Raw genomic sequence first — 22,423 nt, forward strand, 5'->3', positions numbered from 1 at the left:
CATTTGCAAAGCTTAGCCAAGTCCGGTATGGTTTCAGACTGGTTATCTATTCAAGTTTCCAGTTTTAATTCCAGTCTCTTTCCCAATGATCACTAGCAGGGAATTTTTTTTACAGCTGTGCTGGCTGGGCTTGCCTTCTAGATGTCATGTGCATTTCAACAGGGCGGCCTCCTCCCACTATTTTTGCCAGACTCTGCATGTAACCCTGGTCCTTGCCAAAAACCAGAAGACCAGGTTTCGCTGGAGAGCAGCCTGGGGGAGGTGGCTGTACGTGTGCCCCAAAAGTGATTCCAGAAGAGGACATGTGGCTGACAACCGTGTCTTCCTGTGCCCACCTCTTGAGATTCTGCTGCCCTAGGCAGCTCCTGGGCAGGTCTGCTCTTGTCAAACACCTGCCTAACAGCTGAGCTTAGGGCACTGAAGCAGAGCATGTGCAAAGCAGGGATTGATTGACAGGTGGAGTCCATCCTTCAGGGCTCCCCACACTGCTCATACCAGACCCTCCATCATTTGTGCAGTGAAAATAGGGACAGTCTATTCTACACAGAGTGACTGGGGCAACCCAGGCTGTTGTTGTTGTTGTTGTTGTTGTTGTTGTTGTTGTTGTTGTTGTTGTTGTTGTTCTTGTTCCTGTGTTTGATCTTGCCACACATCACATACACATCATTTGTCACCTTGGGCCAATGACAACCTCTCCACTAAACCTACCTCAAAGGATTGTTGTAAAGAAAAAATGTGCAAGTGAAGGGATCGTGTACAACACCTTAAATAGATTACAATAAAGGAATAAATACTCCACACATTTCCTTAAAAATGCCCGGCTGCTGAAGCATTGCAATTTAAAGTGGATTGCTGACATTTCCCTTCAAAATTATAGGAAAGGCTTTTTATGCCAGGTTCACTATTTCCTTCATTTGGTGCAGGGATTTTATTTTCTGTATAAACTGGACTCCGTTTTTGCACATGCACACACACCATTCTTAATTGTTCTCTGAGACGTGGAGGAGAGGAAAAAGGAAAACCAGGGACATTCTGGGATCAGATCAGAAACTGGGATGGGGACACTTGGAAGGCATGTAAAACTTGCAGGTATGGAAATGGCACAGTGCAAGCACACTTGGCGTCTTCTGGTTGCCTTCCTTCAGAAACGAGATTGTGGAGCTGGAAAAGCTTCAGAAAAGGGCAACTGAAACAGCCAAGGGGTGGAACAACTCCCTTATGTAGAAAGGTTGCCACATTTAGGACTTTTAGTAGAAGAAGACACGTGAGTAAGAGGCGGCACAACAGAGGACGGTGCGGAGAGAGAGAGAGAGAGAGAGAGAGAGAGAGGCCTTTCCAACTCTGCCTCATGATGCGGAGATAGAGCCCGAGGCTCTTTCTTAGGAACTTGGGTGCTCAGTTCAGGGCTAAAGAGCAGGACAAGCTGCTGCAGATCCCCTGCGCCCTGGATCCTGGCACTGGGCTCCAGGCCCTCCCATGGGGCAGCGGAGATGGCAAGCACAGCCCAGGCGTGGGACAGTCCAAAGACGCTGCCCCTGGGTGGGTTTCTTCTCGCCTTAGGTATTATTATCATTATCATTATTAAATAAATTTGTATACTGCATTTCATCTATAGATCTCACTCAGGGTGGTTCACACAACATAAAATTACAATATAAAAAAACCAAAACCGACATAATAAAAATAAGAACAAAACAAATCAATACCCCCCCCCACTCATTTAAAAGGGCATTGGATGTGGGGGTGATGAGACTCAGTGATCTTTGGGGGCTCCAAGGGCGCCCTAGGCTCCCCACCCGCAGCGCCACAGCCTGCGGCAGGGGCGGGGTTCTCTCCCGCTCCGTTTCCAACCCCAGGTATGGGATGCAGCTGGGTGGGGCTGCTGGCTGTCATTTGGGCTGCGTGTTGACCACCCACGCAGAACAAGCTCCTCTCTCCAGCAGCTTCCTAATTACTCGTCTCTTCCCCACAACTGGCAGGTGTCCAAGGGCAGGTCGGCCGCGAGGTGGCTTTTCCGCATGGGGCTCCCTGGATGGGGGAAGAGGATTGGCTCTGGCTGCTTCCCTTGGAGCGGAGGCTTGGGGGAGGGGGCCAAAGGAAGCCAGGGGGACCCTGTTTGCAGCTGGATGTGCTGGTGGTGAGGAGATGCTCGGCTTGGGAGACTTGCTGGGGGCTTTCCCGTGATTTTGGGTGATCATAATGGGGGAGACAACCCAGGCCAATCCATCTTCCTTCCTAAAGTTTAACATAAGAGTCATTCTGGATCAGGCCAGTCTGGCCTCCCGGCCTCCCAGCCTCCCACTGGCTACCCAGATGCCACAGGGGGAACGGAAGCCTCAAAGCAGGACCTGAGTTCAAGAGCAGTCCAGCAACTGGGATTCAGAAGCATTGACTGCCTCCAAGAGTGCAGTCAGAGCTGAGCCTCCCCCAGGACTGGCAGTCACTGTCATGAAGCGAGTTGGGAGGCCCTTGGCCCAAGAGACTTGGAGAAGAGCTCTGAGCTCCCATGGGTGGCTCGTCTTCTCTTGCTGATGGGGCAGCTGTGGCTCCCCTGGTACTTCATCTAAATGGCCCCGCTCCTTGCTTGTTTCAACCCCCCCCCCAAGCCACCCCCCTCAGCCCTCTGTGCTGTGTTGCCTGCGCAATAGGAGGAATCGGAGGGAGGGACTCCGAGTCCAGCATCCTACTCTAGTCTGCCTTGGTCAGACCCACCCCCCTCGGCATAGGAGCCAATTCCTAGGAGCCGAGGGGCTTTGTCCCCTCAATAAAATATTTGAGGGAGGTGGGGGCCACCAAAGTTGATGGGCATTGCCATTCAAATGGTGTGTGTGCACTGCATCATGTGATTGATTATGCAGGGTTTACCTGCCCCCCCTATTCTATTCAAGTTAGCACCCCTGCCACCTGGAATTCTGTGTCCAGTTCTGGGCCGCTACAATTCCAGGGTTATTTGAAGGGAGAGCCCCTCCTCTGCCACTGCTCCCATCCTAAGGCCAGGACTCAAAGGGACTTCTTCTCTGACCATGGGAGTAGCCAGTGGCAAGGCCCAGAGGATCTTCCAGGCAGGGGCTCTTTCATCCCTTGAAAAACCACCCAGAGCTGGAAGGGACCCCCAGGGGTCATCTAGTCCAATGCTCATTGTCATCCGCAACTTCCCACTTTGTATCCATGAAGTCCCTCCTCCCTGAGCTAGGACTGACTGAGGGAGCAAATGACTCTGACCCGGCCTTTTCTCCTTCTCCCTCCTCCTGAGTAGAGCCAGCCGCTGGATGAAGGAGAGAGCCAGCAAGCAGGGGAGTCTGGTGCCCCCACTCAGTCCTGGCTGACCTAGTTTAAAGGTGGCACTCCAACACCCCCCTGATTCAAAACCACAGAAATCCAGTTGAACCAGTCAGCTGGTTCCACATCTATTATGGTTAATTATTGTTATGATATTCCAGCATGTTCATTATGAGGTGGAGGGGAGGGGAGGAGGGCAGCCCAACCGTCATGAAGGAAGCGCTGAGTAGCGGTCTGGGGCAGGGTGGGGGCAGAGCCAACTAGGGCAGGGAGAGGGAGAGAGAGGGTTGGTGGCTTCTTCAGGGGGTAGAGCTGGGCCAAGGCAACCATGGGGGGAAAGGTTGAGGCAAGCTGACCCTCTTCTCTTAGGTTGAATTGGTGTGTGTGTTTGTGTGAATATTGTAGTACTAGCAAGGGCCCTGAGAGGGGAGGGAGTTGGATGGAGGCTAGAGTGAGGCAAGACCGAGGAGCCTGTCTGACCTCTGGGGAGACCATGCTGGGAACAAAGGGGGGGCTGGGTTCACTCCTGACGCCTGGGCAGCAGAAGCCTCAGGGAGGCCCCTCAAGTGGGGCTCCTGGAGGTTCTTCATCTGCTTCCAGGGCCCAGCTTGTGTGACCTTAGAACATTAGGAATAACTTCTTGACAGTAAGAGCTGTTCGGCAGTGGAATTTGCTGCCAAGGAGTGTGGTGGAGTCTCCTTCTTTGGAGGTCTTTAAGCAGAGGCTTGACAGGCATATGTCAAGAATGCTTTGATGGTGTTTCCTGCTTGGCAGGGGGTTGGACTGGATGGTCCTTGTGGTCTCTTCCAACTCTATGATTCTATGATTCTATGACCTTCCCTTTGGCAAAAGTTGCTGCAATTCAGCCAGGAAGAAGAGCACCCCAGCCCTGGAAGAGGTCACTGTGTGAATGCCACCTGCCCCCTCCTCCCCGTGACCAAGCAGATTTTGCAAGATGCATGCCTAGCATGCCTTCTTAGCTGACCATTTGCTAGGAGGTGGTTCTGTGCCTTGGAGAGGCCCAAGTGGTGCAATTTGACCCAGTTTCTGAGCACATCAGAGCATACCAGGCTGCCCAAAGATCCCTAGAAGAGGTGGTGGTGGTGGAGGAGGAGGAGGAGGAGGAGGAGGAGGAGAACCTGTCATGTGGAAGATGGAAGAAGCTTGTTTCCTGCTGCTCCAGAGGGGAGGACCAGAACCAAGGGATACAAATGGCAAGAAAGGAGACTCCAGCTCAACATCAGGAAGAGGGCAAGAGCTGTTGGACAGTGGAAGGGAGTCCCTTGGAAGGTGGTGGCCTCTCCTTCCTTGGAGGTTGTTAAGCAGAGGTTGGCTGGCCATCTGTCAGGGATGCTTTAGTGGAGATTCTGGCACTGCAGGGGCTTGGACTGGGTGATCCTTGAGGCCCCTTCCAACTCTATAATTTGATGATTGAAGGAGGGGGAGCAGGAGGAGTTCCCCACCCCACCCATGAGATGTCATTAGCCATCCACAGCCCCCCAGAACAAACAAATGCTGCCACTTTTCTGCCTGGGGAAAAAAGCTTTTAATCATCACGCAGGAACAGGACAGTCACACACACACACACTTTCTCTTTCACCACCGCAGCCCCTTGCCCCGGATCACATGGACCCGGCCGGGGCCACGTTCATGAGCACAAAGCCCTTGAGGTGCTGGAACTTGTTGCAGGAGAAGTCGACGTGGAGCTGCATGGCCCCCGCGTTGCGTGGGGTGAACTCGAAGAAGATTTTGGACTTCTCCCCAGGTGCCAGCGCTGCCACACTGAAGGGAGAGAGAGGGGGTCACACACACATGCAAGGATGCAGCCCTGGAGTGACCAGCCAGAGGCCTGCAGGGGTCATGTCCTCCAAAGGGCCATGACTGCAGCTGGCTTGGCTTCTCTTCCACCCAGAGCTCAGAGGAGTCGCTTGGGAGGGACATCTCCTCCCCTTCCCCTTGCCAGGCAGGAGAGTGGGCCAGCCAAGCTCCTCCCACTTGCTGGTTGCTCCTCCCCCCGCCAGACTTACTTGATCTTCACAGCTTGGCCCATCAGGGTCACCAGCAGCACACAGTTGTCCACTGGCTCTGGGAGAGGGTTGGTGTAGAAGATCTCCACGGTGGCCGGTTGGTTGGCTACAACGCTTGGAGGGGCCTGCAGCCAAGGAGAGGAGCTGCTCAGTCTCTGGGGACGCACTCTGCACCAGCACTTATCCTGGCAGGTGCAGGGCTCCCTCCTTCTGAGCAGAGCCACGGAAGCCACACTTTAGCATCAGGCCCAGGGGGCTTGCTGAGCCAGGGCCCCCTCCTCAGGCACAGCCACCACCTCTCCAGAGCCCCTCCCATTCTTTCAAATATGGCCAAACACTGTACCTATTTAGGCCTTGAAATCTTGGAACTGTTGCAAACAGGATACTCACAGCCACATTCCAAATTGGATCAGGACCTCAGCAGGAGCAAAGGGTTGAGCTCTCCCCCCCCCATGATCCAGTTGCAGGGGGAACCCAACTGCCCCGCAAGGTTGCATCCAGCTCGGCCCTGAATGCCAACTGGGAGGCAGCTGCCTTGGGATAGTCAGGCTGCATCATTAACCCTTTGGGGCTCACCACCTCCTCCCCAAGCTCCCTTATGAGCTGTTGCATTCTGGGATGGCATCCCATGATGCAACAGGGCTGAACCAGGATGGGGAGGTGAGGCAGGGTTTGCAGGTACTGCAGTATGGACTTGGGGTCAGATGAGGAGAGACAGGGGACTGGACGCCCCTCCCCCCTTGCCCAAGGACAGACTCCAAACTCAGCCCCTCTTATTTGGGGTCTTGAGGCTAGAAGAAGCCTCTCAATTTGGCCTTGCATCTTCATTGCCATATGAACATCAGAAGAACTGGATCAGGCCATTGGCCCGTCTAGTCCAGCATCCTCTTCTCACAGGAGCCAACCAGATGCTTCTATGGGGAATCCTGCAAGCAGGACCGACCCAGGCACAGGAGCCCCTCTCCCCTCCTGCAATTTCCAGCAACTGGGATTCAGAAGCATTGCTGCCTCCAGCTGTGGAGGGCAGACATAGCCATCTAGACTAGTGGCCCTCAATTGCCCCCTCATCCTCCATGAATTTGTCCCATCCACTTCCAAAGCCATCCAAGTTGGTGGCCATCCCTGCCTCCTGTGGGAGGGAGTTCCACAGTTTAACTCTGCACTGCAAGAAGGAGGACTTTCTTTCATCTGTCCTCAATCTTCCCACCATCATGTTAGCCTCATAATCAGCAGCAGCAGCAGCAGCAGTGACTACAATCACTTGTGGGTGGGGGGCTGCGGTTCCAGGACAGGGGACCAGCCAGGGAGGGGGGGGCATTCCTTCTTGGCTGCAGCCCTTAAGCGCAGAGGGTCCCCTTACTGTGATGGAGATGTTCTGGGTCTCCAGGGTGATGGCCTTCTCCACCAGCAGCTTCACGCCGTCCACAACATCACATAAGGCCGTGACCAAGAGCTTCTTGTCATCCGTCAGGGATGCCCCATAGTGGCCGTACGTGATCCGCAGTGGGAGGTGCTTCTCTGAAAGGCAGAGGGGTGGGGTGGGGGAGTCAGGATCCTTTCCTCAGAGGCAACCCACCCCACCCCCCGAACTTGTTCCATGCAAGAACATGGATTCAGCTCCATGGATTCAGCCCAGTGATGATCACAACTCTCCCTCCCCCTTTTCCAGGGGACGGTGCAGCTTCCAGAGGGAAGCAGCTTAGAGGACATCCTTCCTCCTCCTCCTCCTTGGGAGCCCCCAAAGGGCACAACATTCCTAGCCAGGACCCCCTTGGCTGGAAGGTCAGAGCTCAGAGCACAAAAGATGCTGACCTCTTTGCCTGACCCACAAAGCGAGACCCTTGTTTATGGCTCCAAACACCTCAAATCCCTGTCTCGTTTGTCTTTCTAAGATCGTCTATGCTTTTGTGCTACAGTATCTTTATAAATGCTTTTAAATGAACAAGACAAGCAAAGAAATCCTGGGCCTCCAATTTAGCTCTCCAGCTTGCCAAGTGAGAGCAGCCTGCCTTGGCCCTCCTCAGCCGGGGGGGGGGGGGCAGCCTATGCGCTGGGGCTCCCTCCAGACATGCTGCTCCAGTTGCCCCCTGCCATTGCCTTCCTGTGCTGGGTTCCCTTCCCTGCTCCACTCCAGACGCCAAGGGCAGGTACAGACTCACCTGGGCTGGGCTTCCTGCCTTTGCTGGCTCCCTGAAGGTGATGTTTGGTGGCTTGGGCCTCAGAGGACCACCACCCCCCACCTGGTCCAGGAACCTGTGGCTTTGATAGTGGGGCTGTGGGTGCTCCTGCCCAGAGACCTGTTCCTGCACAGCATTTCTACTGCTGGGCTGCATTTCTCCACAGCTGCCCCTAGTGGGAGCCTGAGCGAGGGGGGAGCCTTGCAAGAGCCTTGTGTCTGGAAGCCTCAGGGGGCCATCGCAGAGTGTGGGGGGGCAGAAGGTAGAGCGGGTGGGGGCCCCTGTGCCTGCAAAGGGCAGCCCAGTAAGTTCCACTCCTGGATGGCAGCAGAGGCTGTGTAGATCCACCCTGCAGGCAATGGGGGCCCCACACAACATCCCTGGATGGGCTTTGAGACATGGAGTGGGGGGGGGCACTTACCTTCCTTGTTGCCAAGGCTGACAGTCATCACTTCCTTCAGGATCTCTCTGATGGCCGCCCGGGTGTACAGGACACTCGAGACGCTCAGGTTGACGGTCACGGTCTTGGGCTCCGGGGCCAAGTTGGCCAGGGTGAGGATGAGGTTGATGTCTCTGCCCAGGATGGGCGGCTGGGCCAGCCTGAACTTCCCAAAGAGCCCTGGGTGCGTGATGAGTTCAGAGGCGGTGGCGTCGTCGGTCATGCTCATGCGGCTCTCGCTGGGGGTGGACCCAGACATCTGGGAACAGGCCTTGCGGTAGATGTTTCTCTCCTCGGCAGAGCCTGCAAGGAAAAGAAGGGAGCACTCAGCCCCCAGTTCCTTGGCACACCTTCTAAGGCCCCCTGCCAAAATGCAGGCCTCCAGCTCACCTCCAGCTCTTTAGGTCTAGTCTGACACACTGCCCACCCGCTGTGCCCCTTTTCTGCCTGCGCACATGGGAAGAACACCTGCAGGAACCTTGCAGGAAATGACCTGACTCGGCTGGTGCTTCCCCTAGTCTAGCTGGGCGGGCGAGTGGGAGACAAATAGCACTGGCCCTTTGAGCGGTCAAAAGCAGTTGACCAATTGAGTGGCCCAAAAACAAAAAGCTTGTTAATCCTATTGTGAGAGTATCTAGGTGCCCCCCCCCTTCTGATGCTCTTAAGATGGACTACTGGTCTAACTCAGAACAGAGCACCTTCCGGAGCTCCTACATGGGGTGCTTTAGGATGTCCAACGGACACAGGTGAAGGTGGGAGTGGTCATCTGGCAGGTTTCCAGCACGTGGAGCTGGGACAGGAGCCAAGGGCTGGGGCTCCTCATCCCCAGAGAATGTGCACAGAGCGCATTCCAGAGTCCAGGCAGCAGCTGCACCGCAACAGGGAGGGCGGGTGTGCCTGAGGACGTATGGGGTGCTGTGAATGCAGAGTGGGCTGCACGGAGTCAGACTCGGAGCCCCAGAAGTCGCCTTCTGCAGAATTAAAGCTCAGCACAGGGCAGTTGGCTCTGCTGGCACCCACAGGGAGACTCAGGGAGGGGCATGGGAAGGGGTGCCTCAGGATTCCCAGCTCTTCTCTCCAGGGCCAAGGACCAGAAGCAGCACCTTCTGCACACACAGCATGTGCTCTCCTCCCCACAGAAGGAAGGCTCCCTTCCTTCCCAAATGCTGCTTCCAACCAGAATTCCTGAGACTGAGGGAAGGCAGGCAGAGCACAGGCAGGAAGGTTTGCATGTGGGATGGGAGAAGAGCCTCTGCCAGCGGGTGTCCCAAACAGGGGGAGGGGCCAAGGGTGCAGGTGCCTCTGTGGGCTCTCCCAGTCCCTCATTCTGCCTCCAGCTGTGGCCAACCAAATGCACCTTCCCGGAAGGGCTGAACCCCAATGTTGATGTCTGACTATCTGGCATGCAGAGGTCTTCTCCCTCTGAGCCTGGAGTCTCCATTTTGCGCCTCCTCGTCATTTTGCGCCACTGACAGATCCCCTCCTCCCTGAGAGTTTTGCCACTGAGAAAGGACTCTCTTTTCTCTGTTCTAGAAGGGAAAGAGATTGCTGGGGGAGGGCGGTGGACTGGCACGAGGCAGACAGACTCCCCTCTGTTGGCAGCTATTCATACTTGTACACACCTGCTGTGCATCTCCTGTTTGTCTTTTGCTCCACAGTCAAGAACTGGGGCCTCCTTCGGACCGGCAGGATCCAGCCCCTCCACAACGGAGGTCTTACTGGCCCTGATGGGCGCCGTTGTTTGGAGGCAGCAATGCTTCTGACTGCCAGCTGCTGGGAATGGGAACCCCAGGAGGGGAGAGGAGAGGGCTCTTGTGCTCAGGTCCTGCTTATGGGTTTTCCATGGGGGCATCTCTTTGGCTATTTGGACTAGGTGCCCCCCTTTTGGGGGGCTGTTTCAGCAAGGTAGTTTTAAGTTCTTATTGTATCACTCATTCCCATATGGAGCAGTGTGTGTGTGTGGACTAGATGTCCTTCAAGGTCCCTTCCAAATTTGCGATTCTCCAATGGAGTTTAAACACCGGCATTGTGATTCTGGTGGTTGTCCTTTTACTCCCTTTTCCTAGTTGATAATCTTTTGGTCTTGCTTTCTAGTACAGTGGCAAAGTTTGCATCCGGGGGGGGGGGGGCACAGCTGATGACAAGTTGCCTCACCCTGCATCAGTTTGCCCTTATTGATACTCCATTGAACCTGCTATTCTGCCGCCCAGTTTGGAGAGAGCACCTGTATGCTAATTTGGCGGCCTCTGTGCTGGCCTGGCCAGTGGTGGCTTCTGCCTCTCCCCACCTAGTGTGTCCCCTGAGAGATCCCACAGATCAGAAATGGGGAAACGGGGGGAAGCCAGCCGGAAGGGGCTGGTCCAGGAGGGAAGGGGACTCACCTTCTGGGTACTTGTAGTTGTTGGTGATGTCCACCCGATAGTTGCTGCCCACGGCTTTGGTGCTGATGTGGCTGCCGATGGACGTAGTGTCGCAATAGACCCTGACTTTCCTCCCATCAGGATAGAGGACCCATCGGTTGATATCGGCATTCACCTCGGAGAAGACGAATCCCGTGTCGTAGTTCAGCCGCACGTCTCCTTGCTTGACAGCCAGGACAGAGGCTGGTCCACATTGGTAGATCCCTGGAAGGAAAGCAGGATGCAGTTGCTCTGGAAGGAAGGTGACCAGGGGGGTGGGTGGGGGCAGGAGAGGGCCTTACCTTGGCTTTTCTCCTGGGGGGTTCCGTCTACCACCTGCCACCCGCAGTAGGCATTCCCGAGATCCCTCCGAGTGAACCAGCATTCATTCCAGACATGGTAATCCCTGAAGGGGGGAAGGAACAGAGAAGGAGATAGGAACCTGGGGACATAGAAAGCTGCCTTACACCGTCAGACCACTGGCTCATCTAGCTCAGCACTGTCCACACTGACTGGCAGCAGATCTCCCGGGTTTCAGGCCAGGTTCTCTCCTGCCCTCCCTGGAGATGCTGGGGGTTGAACAGGGGACCTGCTGCATGCAAGGCAGAGGCTTGGGCCCTGCTGAGCTGTGTCCCTTCCCCTGAAGGTGCTGGAGGGTTGCCTGAAGAGAGGGCAGCACGAGGCAGAGCCAGGGGTCTCTCCACACAGCTTCTATACAAAACGAACCTCGTGCACAAATGTCAAACCAACGGGCTGAGCTCACAAGGAGGGTGGGTGGCAAGGGTGCCAACTTGAATAAAATATTGGGGCAGGGCAAGTAAGCCCTTCTCCACATCATCAATCACATGAGGCGGTTCATGGACACCATTTGAATGGCAATGCCCATCAACTTTGGGGAGCCAGCCCCCTCAAATATGTTATAGGGTGGCTGAAGGGATCTCGGCCCTAGGAGTTGGCTCCTCAAAGATGACGCTGCCCCAGAGCCCAGAGGCAGAAAGGCAGGCAGGGAGGTCCTGTCTGTGGGCTTCCAGCCAAATCTGCTCAAACAGGTCAGCAATGGGTCCTCTGGGACCTTTAGGGGGAATATTTCCTGACTGGTTAGTGATTATTCCCCCTCCCATGTTTTAGTATTGCTTTATAATTGAGTCATATTTAGCTATCATAAGAGCCCCCCAAATAGACAAAGAAGCAGGGTAAAGACATGGGGATGAATCAAACCAATGGCTGCTCCTGGCGTGAGAACCGGCTGCCTAGCCAAGCCGAGTGACCTGGGCTCTGCCCTTGTTGATCCTGGGCTGGATGAGCGAAGAGGGGCTCCCTGAGCCATAACTGCCTCTGCAAACAGGACGGTGAGCAGCATTGCCCAAGGGACAGGGGTTTGCCTTGGCTCCTTCCACCTTCCAGCTCTCCTGGGAAAGTGACTCCTCTCCCCTAAAGAGCTTGGAAGGGAGAAATGGCCCCTGGGCCAGAACAGTCCTATCTCCCCCAGGAGCCCAGGCTGAGGAGGACCACGTCAGGTTTTGCCAGGATCCTGGCCCAAGATCTGGCATCCCTCTGACAGGTCCATTGCCTGTAGGGGGCTGATCCCCAGAGCCAAACACAGACATGAATAGACTCATAGAAGTGTAGAGTTGGAAGGCATCTCAAGGCTCATCTAGACCAACCTCCTCCCCGGCAATGCAGGAATCTCAACTACAGCATCTCTGACAGGTGGCTGTCACCGGTGTGGGGGGGGGGGGCTTTAGTTGAGATTCCTGCATTGTGGAAGGTTGGAATTGATGACCCTCAGGGTCGCTTCTCACTCTACAGTTCTATGATTCTATGAAGGGAATCCTGCGATCGAGCATCTGAAGAGCCCCCTCCCTCCTCCCCACCCACCACCAGCTGGACAGACACATTTACCAAACAGAGTCTTGTCCCTTCTTGATGCTCTTCCCAGAGGGATCGTAGTATTTGTCGATGCTGAAGTTCGTGTCTGCGTCGTGAGCGGAATTGAAGTTGGTGACCAAACGAGTCGGGATGCCCAGGCACCTCAGGACTGCAAAAGAGAGGAGAGAGAGGCCAGTGGGTCTGGGCTCTGCTCAGTGCTCCGGACCCCAATTTCTTCCTCCGCTTTGCCACCAGAAGCCTACCTGTGCCACCCACCCCGGCGAAGACCCAGCACTGGCCATACTGGACTGGCTGGAAGTTGTCCTGCGCCCACTTCCTGAGGATGGCCACGCTGCCGTCCCACCGAGAGGGGTTCTCGTGGTGGGCAAATTCCTCGCTCCACTTGCCCTCCAGCACCCCGTTGTCGTTGTCATTTCCGTTGACCTAAAGCAACAGGGAGCCGAGCCAGAACGTGAGGAGCAGGCGGGTGAGGGCTGCCTGGGGGCTGGGGAGGGTTTTCAGGCGCCCTGAAGGATCCCACCTGCCTGGGATCAAGTGACAGAGGGCTTGTGCTTACCATGGAGCTGATCACCCGGCCCACGTATCGAGGGTCGCTCCTGCGCGACGTGTCCCCACCTGGGTCCTGGCGATGGTAGAGGCTCAGATCCAGCAGCATCAGGGAGAGGTTGAGGATGTTCTCTTGGAACTGCAATGCGGAAAGGATGCAGGGGAGCATCCACACGCAGACAAATAAGCGCAGACACCACAGCCAAAAGTCACCCAGGGTCCGATCAGCACCCAGCCAAGGTGCACTCCAGTTGGGGCAAGAGGTGGAGAGGGAAGCATGGGCCCCCAGACCAGGGCACGTTAGAACCAGAGGGTCTTCTTATGCACATGAAGATGCAGAAGTACCAACTGGTTCCAGGGCAAGCGGGGGCCCCCAGCGCTCCACAGCTAGCAGGCGCACCTGCCGCTCCTCTGCTCAATCTCTGTGATACAGAGAATCTCAGGCCTCAGCCCAGCATCCTCTGAGCAGAACCATCTCCATTCCATGAGGCACAGATGGAGCTGGGCTCAGCCTGGGGTTGCCTCAGATCCCCTCTTTTCCACCTTTAACCCCTGACACTGGGAGGGAATACCCGACAATGCTGACCCTGAGAGAGTCTTGCCTTGTTCTACTCCTAGTGGTGGCAGGAACCATTCCTGGGGGAGGCCCATTGTAGCCCAAGGCTGGCACAGCTTCCATCATGCAATGCACTCTCTAGTTTGGGCTACACACACAGTCTCAGAACATGTGGACGACCATCAACTGCACCAGCAACGTGTGTGAAATTGGCAGCCCAACCTAATAAGTGCCGGTTCCTGCTAGCTAGCAGGAGAAGGGGCTAAGACTACAGAGCTGTATTGCTGACAGCTAAGGACCAAGACCATAGAAATGCAATTGGTAGAGAGGGCTCTGTGTGATGTCATTTCCCCTCCTCTCCGGAGAAGGAGGAGCAAATAGTACTTCCTCTCTCCCTCTTCCTTTGACCAGCAATGGGTGCAGACCTGCCTCCCTTGCTCCAGCTCAGACAAGTAGGAAGTAGTAAACATTAGGAAGAACTTCCTGACAGTAAGAGCTGCCAAGAAGTGTGGTGGAGTCTCCTTCTTTGGAGGTCTTTAAGCCTATGGAGGGGACGCCGAGAGCTCTCCAGCGGCGGCGGCTGCAGCGAGCAAGCGGAGGCGGTAGTGGCGGCAAGCGGCCGCAGCCGCAGCCTTCAGCTATGGGCGCTGCTGCCGCTGCCACCACTTGCTCGCTGCAGCTGCCACCGCTGAGGACCTCAAAGCGTCCCCTCCACAGGTGGGAGGGCGCCGAGCTCCCCCCTTGGCCCGCGCTCCTCCCGCCAATGGAGGGGACGCAGGGGCATCAGCGGTGTGCGTGCGTCATGACGCATGCGGCCAGGGGGCGCCAGAAGATGTTTTACTTAGGGCGCAAAAAGCCCTAGCACCGCGCCTGTGTTCAACCCACACACGTGGGTGCCTAGATGGATAAATTGCAATTAATATATCTTCTCCTACCTATTAAGGCCCATCCCACACGACAGTGACTGTGCAGCCATACAGCAATGGCCTAGGAAGCTGCTCTCCTCAACCTCCCCATGACCCCATTTCCAAGGACGGCTTGTCCTGCTTATCCTCCCATGAATGTTTCCATCGCTCTGAGGATCCAGGCAGAGGAAAATGCTGCCTCTTCTCCCTTGCCATCACTTCCTCTCCTGGTCACCTCTCCATCTTAAGGCTACAAGGGCACCGCTGCTGTCCCCCTGGCAGGGGTGGTGGAACCCCAAGCCCAGAGATATAGGGTCACAGCCCCACAGCCCAGAGATATAGGGTCAGCAAAGCTGGTGCTTTGAAGGCCATGAGCAAGACCTTAACACTGACCTGCCCGTAGTACCAGCCTCGCGCTTCTATATAGTTGGCGTTTCCCACGAAGATGATCCCGTTTTCATTCAGAACGTATTCTTGCCTCTCGCCTTCATCTGCCATGTAGACAAGGTCTCCTGTTGGGCGGGGGAAGAGGTTGGCGGTGGGTGCTTCAAGCAAACCAAGTGGGAAGGGGTAAATGCCCCCCTCAGATATCTTTGGGGGCCTCCAGCTTTGCTCTAAAATCGGAACTTTATCAGATAAATCAGTTTCCCTCTAGTGTGTGCTGGGCAAGTTTGAACAGTTGCTTGGAAAATAATTATTTTGCTGATTAGAACATCCTTGCAAATGTAAGTTTAGGAAAGAGCTGGATTGCAAGAGAGGAGATTCCAGAAAAACATTAGGAAGAACTTTCTGGGGGTAAGAGCTGTTCAAGAGTGGAGCAGACTCCTTGGGAAGGACGGCCCTCTGTCAGGGATGCTCTGACTGTGCTCCTGCATTGCGGAGGGTTGGATTAGATGACCCTTGCGGTCTGTTCCAACAATACAGTTTTATTATTCTGTGGTTCTTGCGTAGACACTGCAGACCATGGCTCTGACCCTGAAGGCCAGAGACCCTGCCCCAGGGGAGGGGGACACTCATCTTGACAACTGAGAGGGAGAGCTTTCCAGCTGAGCAGTGCAAAAGGGTCACATCCTGCTCTGCTCTGCTTGGGCGGTGAGAGGGGAGCCCCTTCCCTGCCATGTCCCTGCCCCACAAGGAGCTTCTTTGCTGAGCCCCATCGTTGCTCCTGCCTCCTTGGGCCATAAGAAGGAGCTGCCGTGGAGGACCTCCTTCTCAAGCCGGCCATTCTGGGACTCTGCCTTTTGCAGCAAGGGATTTCCTAGCCCTTGGCTTCCTTCCAAGGAAAACCTGGCATCCTCTGGAGCAGGCACCCCCAAACTGCGGCCCTCCAGATGTTTTGGCCTACAACTCCCATGGTCCCTAGCTAAGAGGACCAGTGGTCAGGGATGATGGGAATTGTAGTCCAAAACATCTGGAGGGCCAAAGTTTGGGGCTGCCTGCTCTGGAGTCTCCCAGCCTGTCATGGGCAAGTTCCAGGGCCTTCCAAGGCCAGGGATTTGGCCTGACTCGAGGCAACCCCCCCCCCCCAGCATCTGTCCTAGGAGGGGAGGGGTGGAAGGGCTGTCGGCTAGGCCTTGCAAAGCCAGTGGGACCATCTTACCCCCTTCCTTCTCCTTTGGGGGGTTGGGTAGTACAACCACTAGTCTAGATCCGCTGCTTGGCGGGGGGGGGGGGTTGAAAGGGGACCATGGAAGTGTGAGGGGGGGGCTTCCCTGTGCTGCTGCTGCCGCTTGCTCTGCTGACGCATGGAAGGGGCAAGTCAGGACTCGGTCGGACGCAGCAGCAGTCAGATCTGCAGGTGCCTCTGGGAGGCTCACTGGGCCACGTTCTTCTGGGCAAAGAGGGATCTGCCCACTATGCTGGATCTTGCCCTTCTTCTTTCAGCCCAGTTCCCATTTTTAGCTAGTCCTGAGTGCTGAGTTTCCACCGCCCAGCTGGATGATGGATGAGCAGCCGAGAGGCCCTGGGTGATGCAACCAGAAGAACAGGAGGAGAATCCCTGGGAGGCAGGGAGGGAGGGAGGGAGGGAGAGGGGAGGCCTCCTCCTGCTGCTGCTGCTGCTGCTGCAAAGCACACTTGGCCCCATGTGCTGCGGGGGGAACGGGACTGACCTCTGTCTCTGGGACCACCATTACAAACTCTTGCAGGCATCAGCAGCCAGTCAGTACAGCGTTGCTGTGCCCCAGTCAGGCTTCCAGAGCAGCTTCTGGGTCAGGCATCTCATTGCCCAGATGCCAACATCTGGGGTGGGGATGAGGTCTGTGCAAGGCTTCTGCTTTGAGCGACAAATAAGCCGAAAGACCCCTCCAATTCTCTGAGTCTATGATTCCCTGCCTGCTTGCTTTGGGAAGCTGTCCTAAGGGACGAGTCCTAAACCACAGAGCTGTGGTGCGGAAGGGAGTCATGTGGCACCCAACTGCCTTGTCTGCCTGGCACCCCTCAGCAGAAACACCCCTGTGGGGAGAAGCCCATCCCAAGGGCAGCAGCAGGGCCTGTGCAAGCAGGCAGGCAGGAGGACCATCTTACCTTGGCACCAAGGGTTAAAGAGCAGGACGAACTGCCCCAGGTAGCGGGCATAGGCCTGGTTGCCACACATCACCTGCAGGCTCAGCTTGTAGCGGCCGATGGCAGCGGTGGGGGGGCTGGCGATGGTGAAGTTGGCACAGTTGCCATTGATGGAGCTGAGCACAGCGCTCCAGGACCCTCCAGTCAGGGCGCTGGAGACTGGGAAGACGGCCCGGGTGTGCTGGGACTCCGAAGGGGCTCTCCCTGCCAGAGAGAACAGAGGCAAAGGCAAAGGTGTCACGGGAGGCGACTCAGACCTGTGAGAGGTTACCCAAGTGGCAACGTTCTCCTTGAAAGGTTGGGTTAGCCGGAAGACCCAGCCAGCTGCCCAACCTGATTCCAACCTCTGGACGCAGGCACTGCACGAACCCCCTGGGACACGAGTGTTGGTGCGTGTGTGCGTCTGCACTGGACCCGGTCTCTTCCGTGCCGCAGAACAGCTCCTGTGGTGGTGGTGCCATCTTGGCTTCCCACCAGAGAGAATGCTGTGGAGGGCACAACGTTGCACAGGGCAAGCCAGGGGTCTTTGGCAGCACCTTAAAGACAGACAAGCTTCTTGTGGGAGAGAGATGTTTGCATGCAGGGGTGGGACGGTGGGAAAGGGAAACCCCATGGTCAAAAAGGTCTTGGCAGGCGAGAGGCCCAGGAGACCTGCTGTTTCCATGTGCAGAGGTCAAAGGTGTGCAAGGACCTAAGGGGAGCGGAGGTGCCATCCTGGAGACGCCTTTTTGTCCTGCAGCCATAGATCAGGCCAAGAGGCGCCTACCGTAGGCGAGTGATGCCAGCTGTCCATGGAGGAGGATGGGGGAAAGCAGTGGTGGGAGTAGCCTTACCTGTCTCTACAACGAAAGCAAAGTTGTCCCCGGACTGAAGGGGTCTATTGAAGTAGACGCTCATCAAGAAGCCTTGCCCCCGACGTACTGCCAGCTCTGAGCAGGCAAAGCGGCTGGTGTGGTGGGCCTGGCCGTTGGCCGGGATTTGCCAGCTCAGCTGTGTTGGTGTCAGATCTGTGGAACAGCAAGAGGTGAGTCTGGAAGGGGCCTGCCTGGGCCAGTGGAGCCTGGCCTGACTCTGCTCTCCCCCAGCCAGCCAGATGCAGCTGCTGCTCATCCACCTTCATGTCGCCAAGCCTTCTCCTAAGAAGACTCTGATTCTTGGGTGGCAATATCCATGCTGACCAGAGCAGCTATCGTCATTTTATTTAGTAACACACCTACATCCCATTCTCCAGGTAAGTTTCTTCAACCCACCTTACAATATCCAATTAAATCAATGTCACAAAATATGAAAACTGCAACAAAAAAGGAAAAGGGGAGAGGGCAGCATCAAATGAAAAGTCAAGATTGTGTGTGAAAGCGATGAAGGGGGTGGGGTGTATAACCATCCATCAATCATCACAGATTAGGAAGCAGCATGGGCGGGGGCGCCAGCCAGGGAAGGAGCTGCATGTCTCCCAACAGGGACATCAAAGAGGAAGAGGCCTTGCCTTCATTAGACACACAAGGTGATTTGCAACACCCTGATGCCGAGCAGCCCTTGCCACCCAAGTGCAGAGGAGCTCAGGGGAGCTGAGGGACTCTTTTCCCAATGCAGCTCCCTGCAATATCCTCCTCAGGCACAACCTGATCACCCCAGCCGAAGGGCTGCTGCTGCTGCGTCTTTGGGGTTTCCAGCACCACCAGGACAGCACAGGGTCAAAGTCAGGGCCAAGACTGGGTCTCCATGTCCAAGTCCAGAGAGAGCGTTCTAGAGTTGCCCATAATCCAGCTGCTGCTTTGGGGATGGAGCGGGAAGCAGCTGCTTCGGGGTTTTTTGCTCTCTAGACTTGGCAAATCTGAACCTGAAGGATGAAGTGAGAAGGATGAGTCACCAGGGGAGGGAGGGAGGGAGATCAAAGACTCAGTTGCTCCCATTGTGGTGAGACCAGGAAATGCTCTCAGGTGTTCCAGGCATTAAATGCCAGCCAGGCAGAACCTGCCCTAACATTGGGGAGACGTGGCTGTTGGGTCTTCAGGTGCCACTTGCTGCCCAGTTCTTTCACAGGGGTTAATTAAAAAGATGCTAGACAGCATCTTAAAAAGCAGAGACATCACCTTGCCTACAAAGGTCCGTCTAGTTCAAGCTCTGGTTTTCCCAGTAGTGATGTATGGAAGTGAGAGCTGGACCATAAAGAAGGCTGATCGCCAAAGAATTGAGGCTTTTGAATTATGCTGCTGGAGGAGACTCTTGAGAGTCCCATGGACTGCAAGAAGATCAAACCTATCCATTCTTAAGGAAATCAGCCCTGGGTGCTCACTGGAAGGACAGATCCTGAAGCTGAGGCTCCAATACTTTGGCCACCTCATGAGAAGAGAATAATCCTTGGAAAAGACCCTGATGTTGGGAAAGATTGAGGGCACTAGGAGAAGGGGACAACAGAGGACGAGATGGTTGGACAGTGTTCATGAAGCTACGAACATGAGTTTGACCAAACTGCGGGAGGCAGTGCAAGACAGGAGTGCCTGGCTTGCTCTGGTCCATGGGGTCACGAAGAGTCGGACACAACTAAACGACTAAACAACAACAATGCCAATGGCGGGGGGGGGGTGCTGGGTACTCAGTCCTGCAGTTCCCACCTGGGTTAGACCAGATCAGGACAAAGATCAAAGCAGCAGGCTCGCGTGTGAACACACACAGAGAGATGCACACACCCCATGACTGTTTGGTAAAGGAGCCTCAAGGAGGGTTGTAGTGGGAGGCCAACCAGAGCAGGACTCTGAGGGGGTTGGAAGGGCTACCTGCTGATGAGCTTTTGGTGGGGGGTTGTTCTAAACCGCTCTGGTGCTATTTATGAAGAGCAATACAGAAATATTTTCCAGTCATAAAGACATGAAGTGGAGAGATGGAAGAAGAGGCTGGTGCAGGAACTCCAGGCTGCTCAAGAATGCGCCTTGAGAGGAAGAGCCATCACTTGGGACCTTCCAGGCCCTCTTGCACCCTGAGGGTAAAGCTGCTGGGGAAGAGGAGCACCCCATTTCTCTGAGCACCCAGAAAGTCACGATCTCTTGCTTGAAAGGCCCCAGGCAGCTGGGCTGGAGCCCTTGGATGTGGGAGGCAGCAAATGCACAGTTGCCTTGTGTTCTTCTGAGGACTTCCGTCTCAGCAGAGCAACAAGCCAAAGGCCACCAAAGAGAAAGCCCAGGAGCAAAGCTCCTTCCCTTGCTCCCTCTTCCCAGCCTAGCAAGGACCACAGCATGGAGGCTGCAAGGCAGGTAGCAGGGAGCAGGGCTGGCCCAGGCAGATGCCTCCACCCCAAACTCACCTCCCATCCTTGAGTCTTGTCTTCTTCAGCACGGCCAGGAGCTCCTACTGCACATTCCTCGCCGCTCTCCTGCTGTCCGCTGAGCCAGGTGTGATGTGAGGATGTTTCCGCTGATCCCTAAAAACTACCCAGGTGCAATTAGCCAGTTCATGTAATCGGTGGCAGCGCAAGGGCAATTTTCCTCTCCAGTGGGAGGAGAAGCCATCCTTGTTTACTCAGAGGAAGTGCATTCACTTGCTTGCGTAGGGATGACATGCAGGACTTCCTACATGGAATTCCAAGGCGAGGAGTCACCCCCAGAGGCGAGGAAACAGGTGGGAAGGGAGAGAAACTGCAGGAGGAAGAGAGAGCCTCTCTCCCCACACCCTTCCATTAGGCAGAGGCTGCATCTCCTTCATTGCACAAGCCCAGCCACCTCCCATTTCCCAATGGGGTTCCTGCCTGTGTAAGGACATCCCTTTGGCCTCCTGCCCTTCCCCCAGGAAGCTGGCATGGCCCCATTTGGTCCTCACAAGGTAACTGTGCTTCCAGCATTGCAGGGGTTTGGACTAGAAGACTCTTTGGGTCTCTCGCCAATCTACAGTTCTGCCCAAAGAGCCTCTTGAGGCAGTCAGCTGAGAGGGAGGGAAGGCGGGGCTGCTAGGCTGTGTTGGCAGTAGCCTTGTTTGACCAGAGAGAGACCCAAAGCCACCAAGTGACTTCCATGGCTGAGAAGGGGACGACCCAGCCCAGGGACTCTTCCAGAAGCCCACCACTGGCTGGCTCCCTTGGGCCTCTTGCACAATGCCCCATTGGCATCAACATTCTCCCCTCCCCATTTTTGTTTCTCCTGGGCTTGAGGTGGTACCTCAGACAGTGGAGGAGCCTTTCCATCTCCTCAGATGAGCTTTACTGAGGCTTCTAGAAATGGTGTTTTGGCCAAGGAAAGTGAAGTACCTTTTGCCAGTGGAGTGTTGATCTTCTCTGAGGGTCCCCAGGGGCCCTTGGTTGCTTTGCATCAAGAATGTCTTCCAGGCTTGGAATTCAAAAAGACTCAGCTAGGAAGATGTGAGACAAGAGCACCAGTCATCTTCTGGAGGGAAGGTGTGGCTAGGTCACCTCTCAGCAAGGCTTGTCTAACGGGTGACATTGCCATGTGGCCAACCTGGGGTCATACCGGCTTCCCCCACCCTACTGGGTGCCCCAAAGGGTGCCGGTCTCTCTCTTTCTCTTCTGCTGGGGACCTTCTTGGTACCCTCCAACATGGAGCCTTTCCTGAGTGCCTTCCATCCTCTTAGGTCCTCTCCATCATTTGTCCAACCAGACACCCACTTTTTCCTCATCACTCAACAGACCTCACACCTTCCTTTGTCCTCTCAGGCTGGCACCTGCCCCCCAGCAGGACCTGGAGCAATCTCCACACTACAGAACCACAGAAGACAAGGAGCTGTGCAGCCCCCCTGCCCCACAGACTGCCAGGTGTGGGATGCACCAGGGGAGCTTCACCCTCCCCCTGCCCCATTTCACCTGAGAGCATGAAAGAGCACTGTGGCTGGATCTGGCCAAAAGCTCACTCCCACAATGTCCCATCAGCCTCTTGGGTGTGAGCTGCTTCTGGGCCACCTCTCTCAGTCTGGCTTCCTCTGGGGGCAGCCCCTGCTTCCTACCGTGGCACTTCCTCCTTGTGCTGCTGCTGCTGCTGCGGTGCCTTGGGAACCACCTGCTACCGCCTCCTCTTGTTGCTCAGGCAGTCTCAAGCGGTGGTGTTGCTTCAGTCGTGCTGCACTCACCCCACCCCTTCATTACAAGCCACGGTGCCGGGTCTTTGATCCCAGCTTTCTCCCAGCTCTGGGGCTCCTGCAAACTACCTGCTCTGAGCCTTTTGCCTGCTCCAGAACTTGACCTCCACACCTTTCCTGCTGGCAGCCATGCTTGTCCCAGCCCAGAATTCCCAGCCCAGGAATTCTCCTTGCTGTGTGCAGATCCGTATCTGCCTGGCTTGACTTTCCAGTTTGGAGATTCATCTGCTGAACTGCAACTTTGTCCTGGTTTGCTTCCTGGATTCTTCACCAGGAATCGTCACCAGCCCAGCCTGAACTGCATGATGGATTCTGGAAGTCTGCCACAGGGCTGGAGTTGAGCAATGCTGTTGCCACTTCCCCGCCCAGCTTAATGGTCCTGATGTTGCTCAATGTCCTACTCAGGAGGAAGTAGCCTGCTCCAAAGCCTTCTTTGTGAATCACAGAATGCTGGGAAGATGTCTAAGGCTGTTGCTCTGCTTAATTTCCCCTCAGCATCCTCCTCCACCCCAGCTGAGCACTTCCAGCTCCCTTCCTCTTCTTCAGACGGCTTCTGCTTCT

The 22,423-nt window shown here is 55.6% G+C and overlaps 1 protein-coding gene across 2 annotated transcripts; it reads right to left on the minus strand.

Annotated features, from left to right (window-relative positions):
- Window positions 1-4,815: 4,815 nt before the first annotated feature.
- Window positions 4,816-22,065, minus strand: LOC118089357 (protein-glutamine gamma-glutamyltransferase E). Of its 2 annotated transcripts, XM_035123945.2 has the most exons (15): window positions 21,731-22,065; window positions 21,021-21,121; window positions 20,085-20,208; window positions 17,617-17,790; window positions 16,745-16,987; window positions 14,612-14,730; window positions 12,768-12,896; window positions 12,454-12,634; window positions 12,224-12,359; window positions 10,624-10,727; window positions 10,304-10,546; window positions 7,905-8,225; window positions 6,667-6,824; window positions 5,307-5,431; window positions 4,816-5,061 (listed from the first exon to the last, which is right to left on the minus strand). In XM_035123945.2, exons 3-15 carry the CDS (start codon window positions 20,089-20,091, stop codon window positions 4,902-4,904), a joined length of 2,100 nt encoding a protein of 699 aa, XP_034979836.1. In that variant the 5' UTR covers window positions 20,092-20,208; window positions 21,021-21,121; window positions 21,731-22,065; the 3' UTR covers window positions 4,816-4,901. The 2 variants fall into 2 exon arrangements, with proteins under 2 accessions (XP_034979836.1, XP_034979837.1); XM_035123946.2 differs by lacking the exons at window positions 21,021-21,121; window positions 21,731-22,065 and having other exon boundaries at window positions 20,085-20,262.
- Between the last annotated feature and the right edge of the window lie 358 nt (window positions 22,066-22,423).

This window comes from Zootoca vivipara, chromosome 7 (assembly GCF_963506605.1).
Source record: "Zootoca vivipara chromosome 7, rZooViv1.1, whole genome shotgun sequence".
In the NCBI taxonomy this organism is placed as follows: Eukaryota; Metazoa; Chordata; class Lepidosauria; order Squamata; family Lacertidae; genus Zootoca; species Zootoca vivipara.

Coding starts and splice junctions, on each gene's coding strand:
- LOC118089357 (XM_035123945.2), bottom strand. Junction 6,825..7,904: donor CAGCCTTGGCAACAAGGAAG/GTAAGTGCCCCC, acceptor TCTGCCTTTCAG/AGAAGCACCTCCCACTGCGG. Junction 5,432..6,666: donor CCCAGAACATCTCCATCACA/GTAAGGGGACCC, acceptor CCTTGGCTGCAG/GCCCCTCCAAGCGTTGTAGC.